Source organism: Onychomys torridus, chromosome 3 (assembly GCF_903995425.1).
Source record: "Onychomys torridus chromosome 3, mOncTor1.1, whole genome shotgun sequence".
Classification (NCBI taxonomy): domain Eukaryota; kingdom Metazoa; phylum Chordata; class Mammalia; order Rodentia; family Cricetidae; genus Onychomys; species Onychomys torridus.
This window is the reverse complement of record NC_050445.1, coordinates 72456946-72479095: the sequence shown is the minus strand read 5'-3', so window position 1 is coordinate 72479095 and position 22150 is coordinate 72456946. Positions and strand designations below refer to the sequence as shown.

The 22150-nt window shown below is 37.3% G+C and overlaps 1 protein-coding gene across 2 annotated transcripts in view; it reads right to left on the bottom strand.

Moving 5' to 3' along the window:
• The window catches only part of Sema3d (semaphorin 3D), a 196642-nt gene that overhangs the window by 113466 nt on the left and 61026 nt on the right, over nt 1-22150 (bottom strand). For both annotated transcript variants that reach the window (XM_036182046.1, XM_036182045.1), the window contains exon 2: nt 16268-16455. In XM_036182046.1, coding sequence (XP_036037939.1) covers nt 16268-16418 — 151 coding nt within the window. In that variant the 5' untranslated portion in view covers nt 16419-16455. The remainder of the gene's footprint in view (nt 1-16267; nt 16456-22150) is intronic.

Sequence of the window (22150 nt, the reverse complement as noted above, 5' to 3'; positions counted from 1 at the left end):
GATATAGCTGTTAATTTATGATGTTCAGATAACATTAAAAGAATATTTATTACACAAAAATTATATAGCCTATGTGATCACTGAGCCAGGTGTTCACATTATGGTATTAGAGAATCCTGCCCACAAAGACTCTTGGATCACTGCATATACAACCATTCATGTGTGTGTGTGTGTGTGTGTGTGTGTGTGTGTGTGTGTATTTTAAAAATGTATTTATATAAAATAAAACACAACACATATCAATTACATTCTAGGAGAGGTGCAAATGTTCTTTCTGAGCTATCCCTTGTCCAGCATCTCTTTCTGTGTCCTTTACCTAACCAACATCATCATAGCTTCAAGGTCACTTAAAGTAATGACACCTGATGAATCATCAGGTCAGAATAGACTAGAGCTGCATAGTACCCCAATACCTGTGCCACTTACATGTCTTCATCATATCAGGCCAACACTGTAACTTGTTAGGTCACCACAAGATAGGCAAGAACCATTCAATAAGATAATCTGGTAGAGACTGCACATATGCAACTTTTATTGCAATTTATTGTTATAATTCTATTTATTGTTATTGATTATTGTGACCAATACTCTTCCTCATTTATAATTTTTTTGGCATATATGCCTAGAAAGGAAACAATATATGTATATTTCACTATCCTTGCCAATTTCATGATTCTGGTTGTCTTGGAAATTACTTCCTACTGGGTAGGGATGGGTAGAACAACTCTGTGTTGTTGCTATTCCTTGTGATGCATCCAACTCATGAAAAGACCAGTCTTACTTGTATTTAAGTTTCCAGTAGCTATCTTAGAGTCTGAGAAAATTAAGTCCTTAATGACCATTTGCAGCATGGAATTCAGTCTATTCAACATGGAAAATATGTGGGACCATAAGAAGTGAAGCTAGACATACAGACAGCATCAAGATAGCCAAGGGCAGTGATGTCAGGCAAGGGAGTTAGGCTATTATGTAGGTGACTGGAAGCCATGCACATTTTATTTTTCAAGGAAGTGGCAAGGACTCAAACTGAGTGTCAGAGAGATAAGTGTGCCTGCAGAGCTCAGGATGGATGATGGTGGGAACTGGTGGCGTCAGGAAGACTATCCAGAAATTTCTAAAACAAGGAGAGTCCATGAAGTGCGCTCATGCCGGTGGAAGGAGGTAGACATTTAAGAACAGTGTATTTCAAAGGTTGTTTTTGCCTCTACTTATACAAGGAGAAAACTAAAGTTTATATATTCATTTGCTGTATTCTATTTCACCATAACAAATTCTATTTGGTTTAGTTTCAAACAAACTTAGCAAGAAAACAGCTGCAAAAATATTGACTAACCTGAAGTATCACCGTTTCCAAATGATTTAATGTTGCACTGTGACATCACTAGCATCAAAGTGATTAAAGCATGCCTCACCAATCCTCTGCAGCCAAATAAAATAATTAGACTAAGACATTACAGACGAACATTTCTCACGCTGATAGACACCAGGAAGGGGCCTTGGGACAGAGATTGGGACAGGTTCCTCTTCCTAAGCTTATCTTTTTTTTTTTTTTTTTTGCATTTTTGCCAAACCTAGCAAAGTTATTTCTTGTTTCCATGGGATCATCAACTAAAACCTAGAAAATAATAACTCTAGAGAACATATCTTTACACCTAAAGTTGACCCTCACTGTGAACTTCAGGAATCAGAAATGGAGACTTGGCTCTTCTCAATGCAACTTCTGAGTTTTATTTTTTCACCTAAATTGGAAATTCTCAGGGTTGTAACTGTCAAGCATTGTTTTATTCTGTAAGCCCTGTAATCTTGTCAGGATTTCTTCCCTTTCTGCCTTTAGTGAAAGGACAAGTGTGTCCCTTCACAGGCCCCATGGTGAGATCTCTTGTGAGCCTAGTTACTCAGGATCACCCTTGCTTGGGGTGCCAGCAGCTTGACACCAGGACCGTAAGGGGCTTCTTTGACCCATGTGAACTCTGAGCTGATCCAGCAAAGCTTCTACCCACTTCTTCTCTCAGTGTAGTCTTATTCTCCTGTCACCTTCTTCCAGGTTTGCAATTTCATCCACATACCCAAATGCTCACATTCCTGCTAGAAACGCAATCTTGTAAAACCTATAATCTAATTACCTCCAGAATAAATGAGTTACATATATCAGTATTTGACTATTTTTGTTTTGTAAAATATAGACCTTATCTTCTACAGTGGATTTGATAGAAAAACCCTAGAGGTATTCATGGTCTATAACCCATTATAGAGAACCAGGAAGGGGTTGTGAGGATCAGAAGTGCCAAAAAGGAGTTGCAATTCCATGCCTGTGTACTTTTCTTTCCTTCCCTCACCCTCTCTTTCCACCTTTCTTATTTTCTTTTAAAATCCAACCCCTCTCTACGTGTGTGTGTGTGTATGTGTGTGTGTGTGTGTGTGTGTGTGTGTGTGTGTGTGTGTGTGTGGTGTCATAGGACAACCTCAGTTGTTGGTGCTTGACTTCTGCCTTCTCTGGGTTTCTTGTTTGTTGCTGTGTATTTCAGGCTAGCTAGTCCATAAGCTCCAGGGTCCATCTGTGTCTTACTGTAGAAGCACTGGAATTAGAAATGCATGCTACCACATCTGGCTTCAAGTGTGCTCTAGGCATCTGAACTCATGTCCTTGCACTTGAGCAGTTATTTCCCTACCTAGATCCTTTATGAGACAGGTCTCACAAAGCCTAGGTTGGCTGGTGCCACCATATTTTCAAAGATGACCATAAATTTTTTAACTCTCTGTCTTAACCTGCCTGTCCTTGCTGAGGTTGTTTACATGCGTCATGTGATATGACACCCAATCTTATGTGTATTTTTCAAACGAGTGTTTTGTAGGCTTCATCAACACTTTTTATTTTGGGACAAACGTGATAAGAAAAACCGTCAGAATAAGAAAGTTAGTCAGTATTCTTATCAAATTTGATTTAGAAAGCTCTGACAAACTCTCCTGAGCATCATTCTTCTGCTGCAAAGAGCATGGTCAAGACACCTCTGTGTAACAACAATGCCATGTGGAAGGCACAGCCTGGAAGAGAAGGAAAGCTAGACTATAGCTGAAAGGAAAATTCACTGTGACAAGTGTACTTAAATTAGTCAAACATGAAGTATTAGCAGTGAAATGGGAAGGACTTGTTTTCTATAATTAACCTACTATAACTAAACCTAATAATGTTATTTCAACTTTCTCCTCGTCTCTGGGTGTAACTGAGTACCAGAGTACCAGAACTTTTAAAAATTTTGTTAAGATACATGACTTGTCAAATAATACATGAACTCACTTCTGAATGCCACCATGGATTCTAAAAGTAGGTATACCTTGCCCTTTTGGGGAAAACACAAATAAGGTATTAAATAATCATAAATATGGGACATCTTGTTGGTAATCCTGTATGACTATCGGGGTGTCAATCTACTCAAGATGGATGTGATCAGAGGGCTTTGTAGTATGGGTTTCCCCTTAGTGTTGGAGCCCTGCAACAAGGATTCTTCTTGGGCAAAATGGTCAGGTGCTCCTCCATGTGAAGGGCAGGTTAAGGACTGGGTAATTCCTGTTTTTGACTGAAATAAATGCTTGCTTTGCAAAGAATTCTCTGCATTTCCTTTTCAGTGTCCTTTAATACAATTGTTCATTCAGCCTAAAAGCTCATATGACCTGATGGTCTCCATTCTTCCTCTTTACCCCCTCAAAGGAAGGGAGTGGTGAGTAATACTGAAGCTAATAAATTCAGGATTAAGCAACACAGACTTCCTCAGTTTTCAAGTGCTAAATGAACATGACCTTAAACCCTTGAAAATTAAATTTACTGCCAGAGATCCTGAACTGGGTGGTTTCTCTCGTAAGTCTGCATGGCTGGAAAACAGCTTTGCCTACTCTTTAAAAAGAGAGCCCTTCTCTTGGTCACACACACACACACACACACACACACACACACATACACACACACATACACACACACATACACACACACATACACACACACACACATACACACACACACACACATACACACATACACACACACACACACACATACACACACACATACACACACACACACACACACACACACACACACACACATACACACACACACACACACACACACACACACACCAAGGTTTTGAGAGGTAAAGGTTCATCACTTAAAAAGAAAATCAGCTTTGAAGAAAGTCAGATTTCACCCCTGCCGATCTAAGGACCACACTTTTGCAGGAGGAAATCTTGCATCTAAAAATAGATACAGATGAATGCCTGGCCACTTCTCTTTGCCAACCCAAAAGGCTCGCTAGAAGTCCTTGCCCTACCCTCTCCTCTTTATCTTCAAGGGAAAGGCTGTCAAATCACTCAGACTGAGGACTTTTAAGCACGGGAGGATATATAGTGTCTTCTATGAAATGTAGTTACATCATTTGTATATACACTTTTAGCTTGCTTTTTACTTCTGTTGATACTACATTTAACTATTTTGCTAATTCTGAATTGCTTGGGCTCTACATATTGACTTAGTGGCTGTCCTAAAATCTCTTCTATGAGGTTACTTCAAAGATTTTTCACATTTTTAATCCAGAAAGGTTTGGCTGTCAATCCACCCCCAAGCAAATTTGGGTAAGAAATTGAGCAGAGTCAGCAAAATATTCCTTAAAAATATTCATTAGCCTCCAGTGCTATAGTTTATTTAGTTCCTTCAGCATCCACAGGTGCTTGTTTATTTCTCCAGTTTTTATTCCTAGACAAAGCATTCCCTTTGACTCAGCACAGTAGAAATTAACTGACAATGATTCTACTTGACTTCAACAAGTTTCAAGAGCCTTGAGATCAAACACAAAGCTTTTGGCTACCAAGTAACTAATTACCATCTACATAAAGATGCCAATTACAATCAACATGTCTGTAATTAGTTATATACTGCCAACTGTCCAAACAATACAAAAGAAAGAATGTTAGTCAAACCTAAAATACCACAAAGAACTACTTCAAAATTTTGGATGTACATGATATTGGCATTTTGATAGGCAACACAGTCACCATAAATACTTCTTGTCAATGCAAGCCCAACAGGAAAGAGTGACAGCAGAATTTAATTCTCCCATTTCTTCTGCAGTGGAATGCTGAATAGAATACTCTTCTTTAGCTTTAGAATATTAAATGTGGTAAACATGAAGGAGATGATTTTACTTAGGGAGACATTTATTAGAATTATTATATCATCACATCCATGTTCCTATCAGGACAGCATGTGGGATAGGAGTATATCAAGTTTGCTTTGTCACATTATCCATGTCCCTACCTTTAATTCACAGGTTTAATAACTAGGGAGGTTAGATTTTAATGTGGATATTTCGTATAAACTATAGCACATAAGTGTCATGATTTATGAATGTTTAAATCTATGGTTTCAAAAATGAGTCTTTTTTTAATTCCATAAATCTTGCTGTGATGGATAATGCCTCATTGTACTGTGAATAAGTAGTACTTCCCTGGGAAGCAAAGTTACTATGGTGTGGACTTCCTCATAGGTAGCTGAGAGGATGGTTCCTGAGGAAAACTGATCCTACCATGATAGTTCTTTACCTGGCTCCTTCAAGGCTTTTAGAATTTCTCAGTTTTCAAGGAGTGCTTAAAATAAAAATTCCACTTCATTTGTACATGAGGATGTGCTCCAGCCATGTACATGAATTTAATCAAAAGAAAACTTTAAAATGTACATTGTAATACATGTGGCTCAAAGTTGTAAGGCAAATATCACAAAATAAGAAGATTCCTCATACTAGCATCACTTCAAAATTGAGAGCACAGGGCTATATTTCTTATTTAAGAGATCGTATTTTATAATTCTTATAATTTTAAACATGAATTTCTCTTAAAATTAGGTGAATGCATATCAAAAACATTGATCAAGTCATATGTGAGGCTTTGATCACAGCTGAGACATTTCAAGACATCTGTATCCCAAGCCTTTGAACATGACATGCCTTCTGTTTTTCCTGGAAGTTTTTCAAACCATGTCCTCACTCTGGCTATTACAGAACTTAAAATAATTTGCCACATATATGTCCGGTTTTCATTTATCATGCTGGTCACTTGAAACATTTGCTCTTACATTTCCACTGAATTGGGGAACATTTCACACTGGCTTCTCATTTAGAACAGATGTCAATCATCCATGAGAGTTTTCCCCAGGTTGTCCCCAGATGATGGCCTCTGATCTTGGTAGAAGTGGTCAGGAGACTGACGTCGTCATCCTTCTGACACATGCTTACCAGAGGGCATTGCTCCAACAGGCAGTATTTACACAGTATAAGCAGTAAAACAATATTTCCCATTTATACTTTTCGATTTCCCACAAGTTGTTTATGCCCCATAAACTTTGTGGTATCAGTCAATGACTTCAAGCACACCCAAAGCCCCACAACCTCTTATAAGTCTTAGTTTGTTTCTTAGACAGTTTTACCTCTAAACATGTCATCCTTCTGACCTTAATAACTCCAGGGACACAACCATGTCTCCACACCCAACTGTCTACTCAGATTTAGTTTCCTTTTCTTATTTCTTTACTCTTCATGTATTCTGGTTAATATATAGATATTTCTTCTACGTTCTTTTCACATCCTGGACACCAATATTCAGGGAAAATTAAAAGTTCAAAGAGGAAATTTCTCTCCTCTTCAAATATTTATTCTTCATATGGCTAAGATTCACATTGTTTTTCTAAATTCTTAAATATACTCAAAAAGTATTTTGTTCTGCCTCATGTCATATCAACCCTTATCATATGATGCTGCCTTTGTGAATTTTCCCAAAAATTACAAATTAGGTAACTTTTGTGGTAAAAATTCTCTAACACTATGGGTATTTAGCCCAAAATATTTTAAAATTTCTTCAAATATTCAAAGGTCTATTTGAAATTCTTTAGAACATTTTATTTTAGTTATACTACAACTCTCATCTTTCCATAGTTATTCTGTGAATTCCTTCCACCCATCTGAAGTGATGGCTCACCAGGGAAAGGTACTTGGCATCCAGCTTGATCACCAAAATTGGATCCCTGGGAATTACATGGTAGAATGACTCCTATAAATTTTCTCTTGACCTCCATATACATACATACTTAGGCAAGAACACACAGGTGTATGCACATGTGAGTGTACACACACACACACACACACACACACAGACACACACACACACACAGACACACACAAATGTAAAATATCCTAGCATCTCATGTTGGCAAGAGTAATATCTAAATTGTTGCTGTATTTCAGCACATGAAAAAGTATAATAAAGTTATAACTAATGGTTTTTCAAACTGATGTATGTTTAGCTTGTAGATCTCTCCTCATCCAGGCAGACTTTGTTACAGACTGTTAATGATGTAGAAATGGTACCGTGCCATCTGGAATCCAAACTGTGGATGCCTGTGGTGACATCCACATGCTCATGGTCCACATACTCATGTTGAAAGGGAAGAAGAACACAGGAAACAAAACCATCTAAAGGGTTGTATTTCTGAATTTACCTTTTATTTAAGTCAGCTGTGATTCTGATTAACACACAGATTGTCACTCAAAAGGAGGGGCAGGCCAGATGTGCCCAGATGATGCAGATCTATTGATGTCTGAACCCCACTTATAACAGAAATGCAGGAAAACACTGAGGCCCCTTTGTACTCAGCCCGCTGGGTTTAAAGAGCTGGATTCTTTCCTTTTTACACAGAGACTCAAACTCTTAATCCTGAGGTGTTAATTTATGCATTTTTACAATACTGAATTGTTGAGATTTGTACATCACTAAGCTGTTCCTCCAGCTAGTGTTACTGCAGTAAACAACCGATTTCATTTAAACTAAAGATGTAAAACCTGCCACCAACTCAGGTCATCTAATACTTCAGGGAAGTAAATTCCTTTTGTATGGATAAACTATCCAAAAGTGTGTGCAGACTGGGAATTAACTGGATGCTTTTATTAAAAAAGATTTGTCATGCTGTCTATGGCAACATTCTGCCCCAAATGCTGGAATACCATTACATATCAAAGGCCAGAAGTGTGCCTTATATTCGTCTTCAAAGACACATTTTATTCAGACTGTTTCAGTTTTGTCACAACTCCCATTCCATGGAAACATCTGAGCTGTTCACACAACTAGTATTTAAATCGGTCCTCAAGGAGAATCTGCTGGCCAAGACACCCAGGAATCATGGGGGATATTTGGACCAGGAATAGCAAGCGACTGTCGTGCTAGTGCTCGGAGAGTACATGTCAGAGTAAGGGCGGAAGCCTCACTGTGTCTTCCCTTCTCTCACCTCCTGTGCCTATGCTTCTTACTCTACTATTTAGAATGAATATTCTTTTCTACAAATGAACTGTACATACATTTGCACTGACTGTCTTAACCTAAGTTCGTTACTGCTGCATCTTCCACTTCATACTGGAAGACGTGATGTGGAATATGGCTTTAGGCAAACACGCCTGCTAAGTGCCAACTTTCTTTGTAGTGAATAAATACATTTATCCTAGTTTATGCATCTATCGAATTAATGGCATTCAAACAGCATGTTTAAAGAGTTTCCTTTCTTTTCTCCTTTTCTCTTCTCTTCTTTACTTTCTTTTTTTCAATTTGTGAGTCAGGAACTCATGTAGAACAGACTGGCCCTGAATTCCTGATATTCCTGTCTCTCCAGCTATTTCACATCTAAGAAGAGCAGTCAAGATCTAGGTCCTGTGGTTTCAGAATCTGATGCATTTACTGCTTTTTGCACAGTGAACTGAGAAAAACAGATGTTATTGGATGGGTCAAAATGAACAGGTTCTGTGTGCCAATCTGGAAGGAAATTTCTACTTTATAGCTAAATGAATTAGTTTATAAAAATGGAAAAATAAATTTATCTGTTTCTGCATTTAAAATTTCTCATAAAACAAAGTGCTATTCCATCAAATATGTCAAAGACACTGTTGTAAAATAGCAGGTAAAAAAGTAACAGAGGATTGCAAGTTTTGCTTGTTAATGAAAACTCATGTAAGTTTTGGTATGGGTAAATATAAATATATTTACCAAAGAAGCAGTGGTTATATCTAGTAGTATTTTTTTAATGTCTTGATTTTTGTGCTCCTGGATATATTGTCGTTCCCTCCAGGTGACAATCGGGATGGCCTCATGGGCCCTAGACTCTACAAACACAACCATTCAGCTGGCTTCTTCGCTTTAGAGCTTCTTTCTCTGGGACAAGGCATTTAGGCTCAGGGACCTCATATATCTTATCAGTTAAATGTTCCTGGAAGCAATGGTTTCCCCAGACTTGGAAAGTTTCGTGGCCTTGAGGAGTACTCAGGTACTGGGCCTTTTCATTTTCTGCATAGTCTTCCTGGAACTTACACTTATTTGGACCGATGTTTTTTAGTATTTCTACCTGTTTGAAGTGGACAGTGACTTCTCTCTGACCTAGAACAATATCTGACACATATATGACATATATGATATATGTCACATTACCTAGGCTTCTGCATAGTTCACAGCTGAGTAGGCATGACTTATAGATTGATAGTGTACTCTTAAAACTAATTTTAAAAACCCAGGTTAAAAATTTTCATTTTGCTGATTTTGGCCTCTCTACTTTTTCCTTGTGATTAAGGCAAAGGAATGAAATTTTAGTCTGTCTATATTATTTCTGCGTAGTAAAGGGTCAGCTGATTTCAATTAATTATCAGACTCCTTAGAGAAATAAAAGGACAACGAAAGGTCAATGCCAGCTGATGCTGGTGGCTGAGAAATGAGAGTGTAGTGTACGAGCAATGTCCCTCAAAATGATATCAAGGTAACAGTAAATTTGTGTCCTATACTGTCCTTTAATGAAAGAAGAGGCCATTTTTAAGAAATGATACTGAGGAAATTGAACAGCTTCCTTTCTACACACCTGTATTTAATGTAAAAAAGGTAAACAGAGGTGTAACTAGAGTCCCCTGAAGATACTCAGAAATTCAGTCTTTATGGTGCTGAATTATTGGCAACTTCAAAAAGCAAGCACCACATTATTTAAAGTAGCCTGAGTATTGACCTTTGATATATAGAATTTTGTTTTAATTTTACTGATTCTTAGTTTAAAACTTACAATTATTAGTTTTAGTGTCTTGCCCAATGAGTCATTGCTTATTCTAAGGTGCAAAGATATTATTCAATGATATAGTTTCAACATTTCTTTGCTTTTGTTTATAAAACAATTTGTATTATATATTTTGTAGCTTATTCTAAGGTGCAAAGATGTTATTCTATGATATAGTTTCAACATTTCTTTGCTTATGTTTATAAAACAATGTGTATTATATATTTTGTATATACTGTAAGATAAAGGAAGAAACTGTTTTTTTTCCATTTAGTTTTTGGCTTTAAGATAGGGTTTCTCTGTGTCCTAGAAGTTAGACCTTGCTCTGTAGATCAGATAGACCTTGAACTCAGAGATCCACCTGTCTCTGCCTCCCAGATGCCGGGATTAAAGGTCTGTACCACTACCTCCCTGGAAAATCATTTTTGATACGTGCATATTAAGCTATTTTAGTATTGTTTCATTTCATTTCATTTCCTTACTAAAGTGTTTATGTGTCTTTCATAAAAACAAAGTATTTATAACAGTTAACTGTAGCACACTATATTTACAAAGATAGCCACAGTAATATTGCTATATTACTATGTATAATTGAATTTGACCTTACTGTTGTTGGGAAGTCCGGGTTATGTAATCTCCTCTTGAAAATAAATCTAATTTTCACATCTCAAATACAACTATCCTGGAAGAAACGTGTGTTTCCTGCTTCTATAATATGTATTGAAATGCACATACTTGAGCTCTGAGCTGCTTTTGCGGAAGTCCAGTCTCCACATGGTTGAGGAGCTTCCTCAGGACAACCCAAATTGTACATGAAGAAAGAGACACCAGCAGCCCATCCTCAAGACATTTGATGTTTCTACTCCAGTCAACATTTGACTGTGTAAGCTAGAGTCACAACTACACAGCCTACCTTCACCAAACTCTTGAACCATGGAACTAGGATTCATTTGTTCATAGAACTGAGTTTCATGGTGGCATGCTGTTATATATCAGTAGGCATCCAAATGATATTGACTGACAAAATGGGTGCTGTCAGAATAAAAACATTAAAATGTGGCTTTGATGATTGTCTTTGCTAACCAACAGCACACCCAAGAGTCTTTTGTATTCATTTATATGTGAGTAGGCATTGTGTCCTTGGGGACAAGAAGAGGGTGTGGGATGTCATATTTTGCCACTCTACCTCTATTTCTTTGAGGCAATGTCTCTGGTTGAAGCTGTGGCTTGCACTGCAGCTGGTCCAGAAAACAGTAAGCCTCAGCAATCCCCCGCTTCAGAGCTGTGATTATAGATAATTTCAAGGTGGCCAGATTTGTTACTGTGTGTACTGGGACCCAAAACCTAGTCCTCATAATTGCAGATATCTTAACTGCTGAGCCATCCTTTCTAAAACTTAGGATTTTAAAGATGCTGTCACAACATAGTTATGAAGAGAACCCAAGGAATGGAGGGGGTATCACAAAGAGCATGCCCGTCTTGGTGATACATGGGTCCAATCTCAGCACTCAGCAAGGAAGGTCATGAATATGAGGTTAGCCTCAGTTACTTAGAGACATAGTGTCTCCAAAACCAGGGTGGGGGGTCCTCCCTACCACCACAACAACTTTTTTGCTGTGACTTTATTTTGATAGACTGTCTTATTATACAACAGATGTCTTGTGGTCCTTATCTGTTAAAGTAAGCAACCATATCATCTCAAGTTCCACTTTCAACTAAGTTTGCTTTTCTAGCCATCATTACTCAACCCCCAGTGTCTTTGCATGCATAGTAACGGTTCAGTGTAGAGAGACTCTAGTTGTCAAATTGAGGATCTGATTATTTAGGTGTCATACTTTAGAAATTATTTATTTTATTTACTTGTAGATCATCAGCATCATTATGAGAAGAGTCTGACATTTGAGGCAGGGTTAGTATATCTTTTCTTTATAGATACAATAGTATAGCTGGAGTTTTTCTCTCCAGCTCCCACCAAGACTCCACAGTCCCACAGCCCACTTATAAAATAATCACTAAGACACTTATATTACTTATAAACTGTATGGGCGTGGCAGGCTTCTTGCTATCTAGTTCCTATATCTTAAATTAACCCATTTCTATAAATCTATACCTTGCCACACAGCTCGTGGCTTACCGATATCTTACATGTTGGTACTCATAGCAGTGGCTGGCAGCGTCTCTCTGCCTCAGCCTTCCACCTCCCAGCATTTTCCTTTCTACTTGTCCCACCTATACTTCCTGCCTGGCTACTGGCCAATCAGGGTTTTATTTATTAACCAATCAGAGCAACACATTTAACATACAGAACATCCCATAGCACAATAGTCCAACTATCTATCTATCTATCTATCTATCTATCTATCAATCATCTGCTTATTATTTAGCTATCTAGTTTGTTTTATTCTTAAGGTAGATTTTTGCTATAATGGCACGAGATGTGCTTAAATTTACCATCCTTCTGCCTCAAGCTGGGATTGCAGACATAAGTAACACAGTGTCAAAAGATTCCTTTTGCAGCATGTCACCTGAGTGCTCAAAATGCTTAGTAGGGTCTTTCTATTCTGGCTGATCAAAGCTCCTATAAACCTCAGCACCTTTGACTTTTTCTATACTAAATTACCCCTAAAATTTTTGTCTGTCCCATGCCTTCCAAAAGATGATGCTCATATTGAGCCTGTCTCTCATTTATGCTGCCTGTTGTTCAATATAGTTATGAAGAGAATCCAAGTCATAAAAGGGGTCTCACAAAGAGTATGACTGTCTTGGTGATACATGCTTTTAATCTTCACAGACCTGGAAAGAATAATATTCAATTTCATATGGGAAAACAAAAAACCCAGGATAGCCAAATGAATCCTGTACAATAAAACAACCCCTGGAGGCATCATGATCCCCGACCTCAAGCTTTACTATAGAGCTACTGTAATAAAAACAGCTTGGTAATGGCATAAAAACTGACATGTAGACCAATGGAATCAAATTGAAGACCCTGACATTAACCTGCGCACCTATGAACATACAATTTTTTACAAAGAAGCCAAACATGTACAATGGAAAAAAGAAAGCATCTTCAACAAATGGTGCTGGCATAACTGGAAATAAATGTGTAGAAGGCTACAAATAGATCCATATCTGTCACCATGCACAAAACTTAAGTCCAAGTGGATCAAAGACCTCAACATAAATCTAGTTACTCTGAACCTGATAGAAGAGAAAGTAGGAAGTACTCTTGAATGCATTGGCACAGGAGATCACTTCCTAAATATAACACCAGTAGCACAGACACTGAGAGAAACAATCAATGAATGGGACCTGTTGAAACTGAGAAGCTTTTGTAGAACAAAGGACATGGTCAACAAGACAAAGCAACAGCCTACAGAATGGGAAAAGGTCTTTACCAACCCCACATCTGATAGAGGGCTGATATGCAGAATATATAAAGAACTCAAGAAATTAGACATCAAAATGTCCAACAGTCCAATTAAGAAATGGGCTATAGACCTAAACAGAGAATTCTCCACAGAGGAAGTTCAAATGGCTGAAAGACATTTAAGGAATTGCTCAACATCCCTAATTATCCAGGAAATGCAAATCAAAACGACTCTGAGATACCACCTTATACCTATCAAAATGGCTAAGATCAAAAACACAGAAGACAGCTTATGCTGGAGAGGATGTGAAGCAAGGGGAACTCTCCTCCACTGCTGGTGGGAATGCAAGCCTGTACAGCCACTTTGGAAATCAATATGGCGCTTTCTTAGAAAATTGGGAATCCATCTCCCCCAAGACCCAGCTGTAACACTCTTGGGCATATACCCAAGGAATGCTCAATCATATCACAAGGGCATTTGCTCAGCTATGTTCATATCAGCTTTGTTTGTAATAGCCAGAACCTGGAAACAATCTAGTTGCCCTGCAACTGAAGAATGGGTAAAGAAAATATGGTACATATACACAATGGAGTACTACTCAGCAGAGAAAAACAATGGCATCATGAGGTTTGCAGGCAAATGGATGGATCTAGAAAAAAGTCATCCTGAGTGAGGTAACCCAGACTCAGAAAGACAAACATGGTATGTACTCACTCATAGTAGGATATTAGATGTAAAACAAAGATGACTAGACTGCTACACAACTCCAGGGAGGATACCTAGAAAACGGGACCCTAGGAAAGACACAGGGATCATCCAATGACAGAGAAATGGATGAGATCTACATGAACAACCTGGACGACAGTGGGAGTAATGAAGGGCAAGATTTGAGGGAAAGAAAGCTTAGGGGAACAGGAGATCCCAGCTGGATCAAGAACAGAAAGGGAGAACAAGGAATAACAGACTATGATAAATGAAGACCACATGAGAACAGGAAGAAGCAAAGTGCTAGAGAGGTCCGCAGAAATCCACAATGATACATCCACTGTAGAATACTGGCAATGGTCGAGAGAAAGCCTGATCTGACCTAGTCTGGTCATCGGATGGCCAAACACCCTAACTGTAGTGCTGGAACTCTCATCCAATAACTGATGGAAGTGGATGCAGAGATCCTCAGCCAGGCCCCAGGCAGAGCTCCAGGAGTCCAGTTGTTGAGAAAGAGGAGGAACTGTAAGAGTGTGAATTGTTGAGACCAAGATTGGAAAAGCACAGGGACAAATAGCCAAATGAATGGAAGCACATGAATTATGAACCAAAAGCTGTGGAGCCCCAACTGGATCAGGCCCTCTGGATAAGTGAGACAATTTTATAGCTTGAACTGTTTGGGAGGCACCCAGGCAGTGCGACCCATACCTATCCTTAGTGCATGAGCTGGCTGTTCTGAACCTTGGGCTTACATAGGGACAGTTTGCTCAGCCTGGAAGGAGGGGACTGGACCTGCCTGTACTGAATCCACCAGGTTGAATTGAATCCCCAGGGGAGTCTTGGCCCTGGAGGAGATGGGAATGGAGGGAGGGGCTAGGGGGAAGGTGGGAATGGGGACAGGAGCCAGGAGGACAGGGGAACCCATGGCTGATGTGTAAAATTAAAACACAAATATAATAAATAAAAAATATTAAAAAAAATCCAAATGCCAACTTTTTCCCTCATCTTTTCCATTTTTTTTTTTATTTTCAATGCTGGGTGTTATACCTAAGGTCCTACACAGGCCAGGCAAGCACTCTACCTTTGTGCTTCATCTCAACACACATACCAATACATTGAATGTAAAAAAAAAAAATAGAATAGTAAGGTTTTGTTTGCCAAAGAAAAAAGTATGAGGAAAACCATTTGAAGTACAATTAACTTTTATCATCAACATTAATTTTCACTGGAGGAAGGGCAAGTTAAGAAACGGAAGATATTAAAGCTATCTGTTTAATTTTTAATAGAAGTTCAGAATAAAGTTGTTTGACTTTCCCAGCAGAATTTTTAAAATGCGTTTTAAGAAACCTAGTGTAAATCACAGGAAAGAAAAAGAAATAAAGTCTTTAGACATGAAATTTGGAAAAAAAAAAAACTATACACAGATTCAAACACCCACACAATGAATAAGTACAACATAATGCTTTTACATTACCCATTAATATTAATTTAAATTTTTAAAAACAGTTACCTTAGATTTTTGTTTTATTTATATCCTTGGATTTTATGATTTTCATATTGATTTTTACCACTTCAACACCTGTAAAATTGGTACCTTATCTATTGTAGACTGTGAAAATTTTTAGATGGAACTTAAGGGAGATTGGCTATTCAAGTTTCTAAAGTTTGTGACATATTTTATTTGTTGGTTTGGCCTCATTCATGCTAGGAAAGCTTTATGCCAGTAAGCTATACCCCATCTATACTTCCTACTGTTCAAAATATATGTTAGCTTGTGGTAGTAACAGTAATTAGTAACAGTTACATAGAATTTATTAAATTTTCTATTATTGTACATTTGATTTTTAATGCAACCTGGTAGACTAAATTAATCATTATAAATATCAACTGAAAAATATACTTGAGTAGTTTAAGTATCCTTTACTTCTCAAAAGTAAATAATTGTAGACTGTGTTCTAAATACTGTACTGTTGATGTAACTTTCTAGAGGTGAATATACATTTCTAAATAAAAGAAATAGGTATTCAAAGAAGACATTCAGCTATCATAGTGAAAACTAAAATACTTATGTACTCACCTTTGTAGGTTAGTTTGAGACGTGGAATATTTTGTTTAGATGTTTCAGTGATGGGAAGAAACAGCACAGTCGTGATTAGCATCATCCAAGCATGAAGAAGGTGAAGATCTTGACTTCTGGACGTTGGCCTCTCATCTTTATTAGCATTCATGATGATAATATTGTCTTTCAAACACTGTCACCTTAACCTAAGAAGCATAAAAAGAAGGTAAGAACACTACTCCAAGGCAATACCTTAGATTCTCCTAGACTTAGCAACAGCTTTCTGACGTTTTCAAAGATAATTTCTCTTTTCTCTTTCTTTGTTTGTACAGACAAGTTACAGAGAGACTGATTCAGAACTAAGTAATAAAATTCAAGTTTGTCTTTAGTTGGCGGAATGAATGCACTAGTAGAAATTCAACTCTTTTGTTAATGAATAACTTTCTTCTTTTCCTCAAGTTGCTTTAATTTTGTTTGTGTTTTCAGTACATGTCTCTGGAGAACTACTTTTTTCTCAAAAGCTTCATGAGTCTGTTCATAAAGTAGAAGTGCTTGGAGAAGTCTACTTGTGAGTGACAACAACCCACAAGAAAAGTATCTTCCAAGGGGAAGAGACAAAAGACAACATTCCCCAATTCTGGCTTACAAGCCTTCCAGATGTTTAGGTTGGTGAAATTTGATAAGGCTAGGTTAGGGCCACAGTACAGAAGTTGGACTGGAAGCATGCCCTCTGCCATGACTGCAGGTGAATCTGCCCCACATATGGCAAGCTTGTTTATAAAATTACATTGTAAAACATCAACAGTTGCAAGAGGAAGAAGATTGTTACTAACCACGCTGTTACTAACTGTACTATCCAGCAAGCTGACTAGATGTTCTTTTTTATGATACATAGAAAATAGAAACATATTTCAAAGTAAACCTGAAATTAAAAGTCACATGTAGGATTTGTTAAACAGATATATCAAATGTATTCTGTGTTCTGTATAATCCAAATAATTCAACACTAATGAGATCTATGAAATATAACTCATTAAATAATTTCACTGTTGAGAAAACAGGTACATAGCCAAATACTTCTTCCAATGCCACATGGCTAAGTAAGAGATGAGTCAAAACAACTGATCAGGACTTAATCTAGTAGCTCTCTTCTTCAGGCCTAAGTCCATGGTATTTTTTGTTTAAAGTCCAGTTTTCTTTCAGTTATAATGCGGTCTTAACTTCTCTTGCATTACCATTAAGGTACCATCTGTTTTTCTAGTCAACAGTCAACAGAAAATATATTGCTAGGTTGAAGCCCAGCAGGTATTCTTCATACAGTGCCTGATTTTTATAATTATTATACAGATAACACTGGTGCTTTATGTTAATAGCTTCATACATAATAGACATGAATCATACTTAAGTGGTGCTATTAATTATTGCATATTCAGAATAAGTATTTTATGCATATTTGTATTATTTTTAGAACATTTAATTAAGGTTGTTTTTTTTTTTCAGCTTTCTAAAGTGTGTGACATAGTTTTATTTGTTGGTTTGATCTTGTTCATTCTAGGAAAGCTTTATGCTAGTAAGCTATAGTCCAGGTCTGTTAAAGACTTTCAATATCAAGGCTCCTTTAAATCTCAGAAGGTAAAAATCCATCCATGAAAATAAAATAATATAAAAATCTTAAGGGATACGAATTTATGCCCTGAGAATTAATTTCAATTGTATGTAAATTTTCTTTTATATTTTACAATATATGATAAGTAAATTATATTTTTAAATTACTTTCATTATTTTCAAAATATGTATAAAATAATGCAATTATCCCCTCTGTATAACATGTGGTTTAGTTCTTATGGAGTATTGCATATGAATAATCACATTTATTTATTTATTTATTCATATTTTATCAAATGTGCACTTAGTACTATTTTACTCACATTTACTTGACACTACCTGAATTTTTCACTTGAGTGAGTATAACGTAGCAGATAAAAAGGAGTGCTGGCTGTGTTTGGTTTCAACTTGACTACTTCTGGAATTAACTAAAACCCAATGGCTGGGCATACCTGCAAGGGGCTCTTTTCTGAATGAAATAATGTGAACTGGGAAGACAGACTTCTAATCTAGATTTTTAACGTGGGAATATAAACCTTTAATCGTTATCTTTCAAGGTAGGAAGAGTCACCTTTCATCTGGACTACAACTTCTTCTTCAGACAGCCTATTTAAGGACATGGAAGACAGAAGCTCTCTCTGCTCTCTCTCTTTGCCTGCTTGTTCTCAGTCTTGCTAGCAAGTCCCTTTCTTTACTGGCATTAGAGTCTAACTCTTCAGGATTCCGGTGTAAACTGAAGACAGCTAAGACCTCCAGCTTCATGAACTGAATGCTTGTTGGATTCTTGAAACTTCTGTTATCAGGCAGCCATTGTAGGATTAGCTGGACCACAACCTGTAGCCATTTCAACAAATCCCATACATACATTCATTCTATAAGCTTTGTTCCTCTAGAGAATTCTGACTAATAAAAAAGGAATGGCCTTCTGATGAAAACACGATGCAAAAATGGAATAATGACATGGTTTATCAGGTGAAACTGCTTGCAACATAAGCCTGAGTTTAATACCCAGACCTGAAATAAAAATCTGGATGTTGTGGCACACATCTCTACTCAGCACTCCTATGGAGAGATTCAGGAGACTCTCCAGAATCTTATGGACCAGCTATCCTGGGGTGCGAGAGAGACAATAAGAGAGCCTGCCTCAGCAGGTAAAAGGCAAGAGTTAACTCCTGAAAGTTGTCTTCTCTCTCCATGTGCACACCACAGCCACTTAAATGACATCCTCACATCTTTCACACAAATTGTATTAAATGTAAAATGATAAATTAATCACCAGCAACTTATAAAAATTTGTTTTTCAGCTTGTAATTATGCATATACTAATATAACATACTAATGTGTAAACATTATTTAAATAATACATTTGAAATAACTCAAAATTCAATATTTTTTACTTATTTATTCATGTGTATATTTGGGGAATGTGTGTTTGTGTGTGTGTATGTTCACTTGTGAACAGGTGCATATATGTGGTGAAGCATGTGAAAGAAGAGGATAATCATACACATTATTCCTCAGACACTGTCTACCTGCTTTGTGTTTAGACGGGGTCTCTCACTGGCCTGGAACTTACTGAGCAGGCTAAGTTGACTGGCAAGTAAGTCCTAGGGTTTCATCTCCCAGACCTGGTGTTACAAGTACATACAACCATTTCTGCTTTTTTATTTTATTGCTGTGATTATGGGGTTCAAACATGGGTCCTCATTTTACCAACTAAATCATTTCTCTAGTTCATGGGTTTATTTGTTTGTTTGGTTTTTTTTTTTGTTTTGTTTTATGTAGTGGGAAAGCATATTTATACTATTGCCCAAGCTGATTCCCTCTTGCTTACTTGTTAAAAATATCAAATCAGATTTGAATTATATTTTTAACTACTCAGTGTCTAATATGTATAGTCTTTCAACTTTTTAGTTTGTCCTTATGCTCTTGAAAATGATGTATTTTTGTCTTGTAGATTCACCTTATTAGCTGCTTTTGACAACATTTACCATAAGTTTATGTATGATTGGTTATCTTATTTTAATAGATGTTTAAAACTGTGTGTGTGAGTGTGAGTGTATGTGTGTGTGTGTGTGTGTACACGTGCATGTGCATAGGAATGGCACCTGAAAAGGCCAGGAAACCCTGAAGCTAAATTTACAGGTTGTGAGCCACCTGGTGTGGGTGCTTGTAACTGAACTTGGGACCTCTGCAAGAGCAGTGTGCACTCTGAACTAGTTAGCTCTATCCAGTCTCTACTGAATTTTTTTGGAGACAGAGTCTTACTATGTAGCCCTTGCTGGTGCCATGCATACTATGTAGTCAAGCTAGACTTCCCTCTTAGTTCAGACTCCTAGATTCCTACATAATAGGTGTGCATCACATACTTGGGCTCTGGAAAAGCTAATCAGGTAGCAAGATGGTTATGGGGGAAGAAGATTAGAATATAATCCAGTGGGACTTGATGAGGAAGGTACCAAAGAGAAACTGTAACTCTTTATCTCGTGTCATTTTTACTAATACCTGCGTTGATTTCCCCTTTTCACAGTTTACTTGGTAGCATGTGCTGGTCCAGTATACCCATCATGGCCTGTCTCATTCCCTTCCCACAGTTCTTTCAGTTTTCTCTCTGTCTACCTGTGAGTAGATTTCTCGAATCACGTTCCATCTCAGCAAAAGCCTTGAGATGCCAGGATGTTACCTCCACCCTCTGAAAACAGTGAGAAGTGAGTGGACAAATGGACTGAGCGGATTCAAAACCTCATGAAGTTCAGGACTGCAGAATTCCTGGACATGTGGAGAACTGCTTTCTTTTTGACGTGTAGCAGTGTGTGTAACAGGGATGTGTGTTTACATACACAGCAAGAAAGAAGACACACCATATGTGCATTTTATTAGCAATAATGACCTCAGTTTGGGACACTTTCTGGAAATTAATGACTAGTTGAGGTTAATGGCCCTTGGCTATGTATTGAGATAGCGATTCCTCCAACTGGTCATTAATCGCTAAGACATGCCCTGTGCCTCCAACATCGTCTGTTAAAAAGATTGATGCTTTGGTTTCAGTGAACAGTGGCCATACTGTTTCTCATAAACCCACTCATTCATAACGTTAAATAACTTAAAAATCAAAGCATTGCTTGCTTTGCTGTGATGACATTTTGGTAAGTGCCTCCACGTGCTGAAACATATACCATAGGCCAGGAGTAAAACACAGAAAAAGAATATTGGAAAGTCTAGAACTTTTTAAAAAATCAATAATTTCTACTATTAAATGCATTCTCTACACTCTATTATTCCTGATCCCTCTTTTCTTACCAACAATCCTCTAAATTCAATGAATAATCTTTTATTTTCATAGATTATGAATAGATGTTTTGTTGATAGGCTCTCTACTAATGCATTGATTTTCGCTCTTTGTGTGTTCATGTGTATGTGAGTGTCCATGTATACACACATACATGGGTATAAGTTGTACATCTGGGAGGAATTATGAATAAATAGAAGTAGGTGTGAGTTACCCAAAGGGGGTGGTTTTAGTGAATTGCATAGGTTATACTGCATGCTACTGTCCATAACAAGCTCGACCTGGAGCCAATTAGCTGCATCTAATCTATTCCAGATGTTCGTGGAGACAAACAACACTCTTGGGGATCTTCAGATGTGGAGCCAATGGGGAGTGTTCTGATTATGAGATTTTTACACACTGTTCCACTAAATCAGAGATCCAAGAGCACAATCTAACACTCAAGAAAGCCTGTGCCATTTCCCTAAGGAACAGAAAAAGTCCAAAGCTTATTATATGGATGGTAACTCATCAAAAATTTTATTTGAGTAGCAAGAGATATAAAATTTTATGTGAATTTTATTTATGTGACTTATTTATAACAACTTGTTACTAAACTCATTAAGGCAAGCTGATGAATTGTTAGTACTGAAAATTATTCTATTTGATGAATAATAAGTGAAGTATACAGTAATTCTTCAAACATGAAGACATAAATGCTAGAACAATTAGATTAAGGATTAATTTTCAGGGGTGTGTGTGTGTGTGTGTGTGTGTGTGTGTGTGTGTGTGTGTGTCGATGTATGTGTGGTGTATATCTGTGTTTGCATGTGTGCATATAGGATGATGAGAGAAAAATATCATTGCTTTCCATATTTTATTAATGCAAAAATGTTACCTTTACATATTTTGGCTCAAGTCAGGAGACAAGAAACTATAATCACCACAAATTAAAGTAATACCTGTACATTTTAATACGTAAAATATCTTACTGCTTTAGAATCGTGTAGACTATGCATTAACTGACA